A 7,533-nucleotide genomic window follows, 5' to 3' on the forward strand; every position below is an offset into this window, starting at 1 on the left:
TTTTTTTTTTTTTTTTTGTTTTTATAGATCGCCGCTTAGGCGCTAGGTGCTGGTCTACCATCTGACTAACATCTAGCGCCTACTGCAACCATAGTCGGGTCACCCTCTATGTAATGTTAGTTGAGCCGGGTTAGATCAAGCCCACATTATGTTTATCTATTATTATTTTTTTTTCTTTTATAAGTTATTTGTTTTGCTTTTTAAAATTTAAATTAAACTTGTAGGCTATGAATATAGTTATTTAAATTTCTTTACCTACCAGATAAAATTAATTCCAAGACATTTTATGAAGAGTCTTACATTTATATTAATGTATTACAAGAATTTTTATGTTTTTTTTATATAAATTTATTCATCATAATGCTATCCTTATTCATGTAATACTCTCTTACTTTCAGAAGTAGACACTTCTTTAACATCATCAAATTTACGATTTCTTCACTTTTTTAAATACATTTCTGCAATATTCTCTCATTTTAAAAAATGATTTCATATATATATATATATATATATATATATATATATAGTAAAAAAAAAAGCTGCCAAGCTGCCATTTGACAGCAAAAGCTGTGAATTTGAAAGCTTGCAAACAATCTTTCATTTTACACGGTGAAAACAAACAAATAAAAAAATTGTTTTTTTTTTGTTTTTTTTTGGCTATGCAATACTTTCAAGATGGGGTCAGCCTAAGTTGAAATAGTATATAGTTTAACAATAGTTTTAAAATTATAAGTTTCTATTTTACTTTATAAATAATATATAATTTAACAATTATACAAATATGTAAAAAAAATTGAAAAAATTATAATTATAATTATAATTAAATTTTAAAATATAAAATATAATTTATAATTTATAAACTTTAAAAAATTTTAAATTATTAAATTAAATATTTTAATATATAAGTTGAGTCAACACGAGCCAAGGACCTTGTAGTCCAGTGGCATCAAACCCTTCCCTTTATACGGGATGTGGTGGGTTCGAACCTTTCAATAGACTGCATTCTAATAGAGTTAGTAGTATTCAAAAAAAAAAAAGTTGAGTCAACGCGACACCGCTGACCCACATTAAGCTGGATAGACACAATGCATGAAATCAAGAAAAAAGCAATGTATTTACTATTTTACTCTAAGCCGGTCAGACGCAACATGACACAATGCACTTGAAATTTGAAATCAAGAAAAAACAATGTATGTACTAAAGAAAAAGGAAATAGTTACCTCTAATGTGTGATTTATGAATTATTGTATAGAAGTATAGTTTACCTAGTTCATATCTTTAGATAGTCTCTATTTGACATATCTATTTATAAGTTAATTGAAAGCTAAAAAGCTAATCGTGGAGGCTGAAAATCTAATACTCCAACTAATAACGAGTAACACTTGTGTAGACCGTTTCACGGGTCTTAATCGGTGAGACGTATCAGATCTTTGATTAGTGGTAAGATCTTTGATATCATTAATCAAAGATCCGACTCGTTGCACGGATTGAAACCCATGAGACGGTTTCACACAAGTTATTGCCTAAGCTAAAAGATTGAAATTATGGTGTTTGGTAAAATTAATTGTTGAATCAGATGATAAATGTAAAAAGAAATTAAAAAAAAAGTTCATTTTTATAAATTTATATATTCAAATTTAAATATTGATATATATTGCAATTTAAAATCTAAAAAAAATATATTTGACATTTATGATTTACCATATCATAATAAAGAAGCAATGTTTGGATTTATTTTTTGTGTATTTTAAAATATGTTATGAAATAGATTAAAGATGGAATGTTTTAATATATTGCTTCATATTATCTATTTATTTAATCTTATTCATTCATTAGATATTTAAATAGAGAAATACTTAAATTTTGTATTAAATAACAATGGGTTCTTGACTCTCTCCTTGATGAATAAAGAATTGGGAAGCAAAAGAATATTAAAAAATATTTAGATATCAAGATTTTAATTAAACAGATAAATAAATAAGGGTACAAGTGAAAAAAATGTTAAAAGTCAATAATTTATTTTGAAACGTTACAGGAAGAGCATTTTCAAAATAAGCTATTATTTTAAACTCTCTTACCAAACAGAGTTTATAATTATTTTTAGTTAAAATAAGCTATAAGCTCAACCAAACAGTGGATACGTGTTCTTCGTTAAAAAATTGAAAAAATAAAAAGAAAAGAAAAAGAAAGAGGAATTTGTAGCTTATAGAAAGAAATTGTGACGGAATGACAAGACTCCTAAATAAGGATAGGAACTGTTTGTGAGTGATTGGCATCACTGTCGCCTTATTTGGATCACGTGGAGACCAAGAAATCGACGTTTGCTCACTGCCCATTCTCCGCGTCCTTCTGGGATATACCCAGAGGAGAGAGAGTCGGAGAGGACAATTCGTGACTAGGAGTAACGGCCTGTTGCTTCAGAAGCGGCTCCGGCACCTCCTAAACCTTGGTATTTTTCTCTTCTTTAGGATTTTGATGTTTTTTTGTTCGTTTCTTTTTCATAAAATTTACAACTTTAACTTCTCTGTGTGTGTTTCTGGTTGGCTCTCTTCAATTCCCTTTTGTTTTTTTAGGAATCTTGGTACGATCAAATGCTTTTCTTCTATTTTTGCTGCAGTCATGTGGGGTTTATCTAATATACTTGTATGTATGTGTTGAATGATGATCAAAGGCGTGGCTTTTTTTTTTTTTTTTTTTTTTTTTTTTAATAAATATCTGAAACTTAAATGATTTTTTTGTGGGGTATTCTATTGAAGAATGATGACTTGATTCTTGACAAAGCTGCCTCCTAATGTATAGTAGCCTACATATACCCAAAAGGAATAAGTTTTATGAGAATTTTATTTTATTAGATGCATACCATTGTTTCTCTGAAATTAGGAAACTGAAATCTTGATTTTTAGAGGCACTAGATAGATGTGTAATTTTAATTTTATTTCTTGGTTTGCTAGATGTGCTAGGGGAAAATTTATCATTACATAAATGCTGTTGTGTATCTTCAGCTAATATCATTCTGATTTTAATTGGTATGGTCTTTGTGGGCTATCTCAGCAATTGTATCAAATGCGTGATCTTCTGCGAGAGCCTAAAGGTTTATTGGAAGATCAGATATGGTCGTGGAGGATTCAAAGATTTGGGGGAGTGGAAATGCTGTCAAGGAACCTAAAGGGAATCATCTGAAATGTTCAAACATTAGCAATGATGATTTCACGTTTATCATGAATACGACGTTTGCTCAACAAAATGAGGTAGTTGATGCGAGTGAGAATACAGAAGTCAACGTAACAGAGCGTGTAAATCTTGATAGAATTAGATATGGTCTGGTTGAAGCTGGATGCCAAGACACAACCGAGAGTTCAAGTTCTTTTGAGGAATCTATTTCCGGAGTTGATGAATCTGATCTTTGTGGTGATGTTACGTCAGCAGTAGCATTTGGTGAAGTCGGTGATTTATTAAGCATGAGGTATTGTTTTTCCCTGGCAGCTTCATTGTTTATATTTTCTTGCTTGACGAATGGTGCTTACATGTCAAGTACCTCTAAAAAATTTCTTCGTTGGGCTGTATAGATCTGTTGTATAATTTTTTTTGAACCAGTTGGGTAGGAAAAGCCGGAGGGGTGGGGGTGGTATTGGGAGAGTGAGAGTCAAATGTGGTCTTTTTTTGACTAGGAGAATGTGATGTAGTAAGCCCTATGTGAAGTTCACAAAGCTAATGGAAGGACTCTAGGAAATCCTTAACTAGAAAATCTATCGTAATAAGTAATGTAAAAATTATGTGGTAGAAAGCAAAAGGGATAAAATTTAAAAGTGTCTTTTGAAGTACCCTAGCGCAATTTGAATCATCCATGAGTAAAAATCATTTCTTAAATATTATCTTCCAAGAGTTCGTTCTTTGGAATTTTAAGCTTTGGCACACGCTGAAATCACTTTTGCTTCCTTCGGCTTAGCCAGTAAGGTAGGTTGTTTGACAACTAACTGGAGCTTAACGCTTCTCTATCCTTGAGCCCTAGGATTGTGTTATATAATTCTATGTATTGAAGCAGTGATGTTTCTTGGGGTGGGTTGGGGAGTGAGTCAAACCTGAGATCTATTGAGTTTTGACTACGCAAAGGTCCATGTTACTTCTAAACCGGAGCCTTGCTCTTGTGATATATAATCATTGGTAATCACATTACTTTTGGTTGGGCTGCTTGGTTCTTGGACACTCGAATGTCATGTAGAAAAATTTTAGTAACTATATAAATTCTAGTGAAGATTGCGATCGGCTGTTCACTATAAACCCAGAGTGGTTTTACAGGCAGAGAAGTCATATTTTACAGTTTCCCGTTAACAGTTACCTAAGCTATCCAGTTTCATTTGTTTTGCTTGCTATGATTTCTTTTATTATGCCAAATGAAGCTGCATTGTTCTTTGTAGTGAAGCAAATGGGCAAATCACTCTATAATCATGGGTGTTTTGCATGACCCTCCAAAATAAATCGAAAACTTACTAAAATTGAATCTACTATACTGTTGAGCAACAGAGCTATCTTTTCATTATCTCTTTTGAAGTTTACTTATGGATAGGGAATTAATATAAATATTCGGAGCACGAAACTATATGCAAGGTTACTTAGCTTTCTCTCTGTGGACTTATTCATCATTTAGCTTCATAAATTATGCGTTTTGTTGTTTTTCCAGGGGGAAGAAGGTGACATCTCACTGGAGTTCTTTCATTAAACCAATCGAGTGGCGTTGTAAGTGGGTGGAATTGCAACTTTGGAAGTTAAAATCTCTAGCACAAAAGTACGAAAAAGAACTTGCTCAATACAGCGACAAAAAGCAGTTTGAATTCAAGAACTTTGGATCAGAAGATACAAATTCAAAATCAATTCCGTTTCCCTTTACCCAACAAAGAAACAAGGTACTCGAGAGAAAGAGGAGGAGGAGAAACGAAGACAAGTTGGATATTGCACAGTATATGTCGAAGCATAACCTGTTTTCCTTTTATGGTATGGACTTTTTCTTCGTTTTTCTAATGCCAATTATTATTCATACCTTGAGCTTTATAAGTGAACTTTTAATCTACAGAAAATAGAACGTCTGCTACTGATGGTGCTTTTCGGAATGATGATCGATTCAGTCCGGGTGAGGCACCTATTTGATGCTTTTCTGTATCCTGTATTTAATAGAAAAAATTGAATATCTACTATGGTTTTAATGTAAAATTTATTTGGCACTGAAAAATCATAGACTGGATCTCGTTTTTGGTTGTTAGTGGGAAATCCCGAGGGAGCCTGAACGTTTGCCCTAACATTATGGCTTTGAAAATTCCTCGTGTTCATCTATGCCCTTTTGCATTACCCTGTTTTTGTGCTGAATCTATTTTTTTTTTTTTTCCCATGCCTTCATTTTTGCGATGTGTCGTTAATTATCCGCTTGGTTTTTCATATAGCAATGGTTTCCACTGAGAAGCTCAAAAGCGGCAATGAGTTAAAGATTGATGAGGAATTGGTACAACTTATGCATATGGACGGAAATAACTCCATGGAGCAAATACTTCGCAAGATTGATGGTTTGCAGTCACAGGTAAGTGGGTTGAAAGCTAGGCTGGGGAAGGTAATGCGTGAAAATCCCGTGAAGTTTACTTGCGCTGATAACCCGGGTTTGGATGTACCGAGCAATGCACTTACCAAGTCACGGAACCTTACTGCTTTGTCTACTGGCAACGAGGACAGAATGATTGAAGGATCTCCTATTGCAAGTCAGCTTTTGGCAGAGTATAGTAAGGATGGCGTAATGATAGAAAGATCTCCTATTCCTATTGCAACTCAGCTTTTGGCGGAATATAGTAAGGATAGTGTTATCCCTTGCAAAGACGGGGTGACTGCAAGTACAGACCAATCTCTTGTTGTGGGCACACGTGTAAATGTAAGGCCTCTATCCATAACCTATTCCGTTATTACCTGTTTTCCCGCTCATGTTCTAGCTTGGTGGTTTGTTAGTATTAACTGTAAATTATCATGGCCCGAGCTTTTTCCCTTCCACTCCCTCCTTCCTTTCAAGATAACGTTACTCCTTTCAAAGACTATAAAGTGCTTATTTAGATTTTGCTTAATACGAGGAGTGGAAAGTTGAATACATTTGCGTTTTTATCTTGTTTAGTCCAGTCCGGTTTTCATTCTTTGTTTACCTAAATTATCTACACTTGACCGGCCAAATAACTAGTTTTGGTTGTGAACTTGACTATATTGTGTGATGGAACGCGACTTTGTTTACATTTTGACTGAATTCTTTTGCAGAATGAAGACGTTTTTATGATATACGACTCTAGGATGAAAGAGCGGATGAGAAGCTTCCAAGAGGTTGAGATTCCGCCAGAAGGAAAAGTTCGGGTAATTGAGGGAGGGCAAGGGCAGAGGCGTGCCATCCCGCCAGCTCTGATGGAACCCTTTGACGATCAACCAGCTCGGGGACTTCTCTCCATTACCGACAAAACGGGGAGAGGGCGATCAATTTCTAGTGCGAGGAGCGAGAGATCCTGAGCTTAGTTCTGGTATGGAGTGTTTTATGCGGATCGAGCTTGGCCATTTTCATAGGACAAAATAATCTTACATTAGATTTTTTTTCAGAGGAAATCTGTACATGTCTGCTGGTTCATATATGGGTTTTAGCTGTAAATGTCTCAAATGATGTTTGGCATACCTTCATTTGTTCTGATGTTCTTTGAGGATGGAATAGGATCTGATTGGTATATATCATTAGAGATGTGAGTAATATAATCGAGACTATATATCGTTTACAAATTCATCATAGTTTGATCTGTGTGTAAAGGAGTTGTAAATTCTATCTCTCGATGTGAATGGTCATTTTCATTCTCCAGATGCAACCTGTCCGAGGAACATTTTTCTCGACACCTTAACAGACATGAGGGCGAGAACTGTGGCCGATGGCACAAACAAGACGTCGGGGATGGCTTTTATCAGCTTTAGCTGTGGCACGCTTTCTCCGGCTCTCTTGGCCGCCATAGCTGCCGGGGGCGTAATCAGTCCGGTGAGGAGAGTTGAATCATCCAACTTGCTAGGGTTCACCCTTTTTTTCATGAATTCTACAAACACTCTCTTCTTATCTGATTCATCCGCAGATTTCCATTCTAAAAAACATGCCTGCAGGTTTTGCAAATACACCTTTATTTACTTAGTATGTTACTCGAGTAAGAGTCAAATTCTGTTAGCACGTCCGTCTGAATTTGAATTAATCTCACAGACACAAACATTGTTTATATATTCAATTCATTAGAGGGAGAGAGAGACCTGGATTTCCTTGAGAGGAGGAGCATCATAATGTTTACCAGGCAATGCTCCATTGACAGTGCTGTAAATTTGGTGAATCATAGAATAACAAGTGGTTATATATACACGGATGAAGAGGGACAACCCCGTCAAGTTGGTCGGATACTCGGGTTGTTAGTTTAGTAATCACAAAATTCACAAAATTCTAAATTTGACTCCGAGTGGGAGCGGTTTATTGTTTTTTTTTTTTTTTTTTTTTTTTTT

General features: G+C 34.6%; 2 protein-coding genes across 2 annotated transcripts in view; one reads left to right on the plus strand and one right to left on the minus strand.

The window, feature by feature from the left end:
• The first annotated feature begins 2,274 nt into the window (after nucleotides 1-2,274).
• Nucleotides 2,275-6,783, plus strand: LOC116017626. Its single transcript, XM_031258245.1, has 6 exons — nucleotides 2,275-2,449; nucleotides 3,052-3,463; nucleotides 4,679-4,989; nucleotides 5,069-5,125; nucleotides 5,433-5,908; nucleotides 6,280-6,783. The coding sequence occupies exons 2-6, from the start codon at nucleotides 3,111-3,113 to the stop codon at nucleotides 6,520-6,522; spliced, it is 1,440 nt and encodes a 479-aa protein (XP_031114105.1). The 5' UTR covers nucleotides 2,275-2,449; nucleotides 3,052-3,110; the 3' UTR covers nucleotides 6,523-6,783.
• LOC116017627 overlaps nucleotides 6,717-7,533 on the minus strand; it is a 1,347-nt gene continuing 530 nt past the window's right edge. Inside the window, exons 3-4 of the mRNA XM_031258246.1 lie at nucleotides 7,291-7,351; nucleotides 6,717-7,143 (exon numbers count right to left, since the gene is read on the minus strand). Of these exons, the coding sequence (XP_031114106.1) occupies nucleotides 6,850-7,143; nucleotides 7,291-7,351 (355 nt within the window). The 3' untranslated portion in view covers nucleotides 6,717-6,849. The remainder of the gene's footprint in view (nucleotides 7,144-7,290; nucleotides 7,352-7,533) is intronic.

The sequence above is a fragment of the Ipomoea triloba genome, chromosome 4 (assembly GCF_003576645.1).
Source record: "Ipomoea triloba cultivar NCNSP0323 chromosome 4, ASM357664v1".
NCBI classification, from domain to species: Eukaryota; Viridiplantae; Streptophyta; class Magnoliopsida; order Solanales; family Convolvulaceae; genus Ipomoea; species Ipomoea triloba.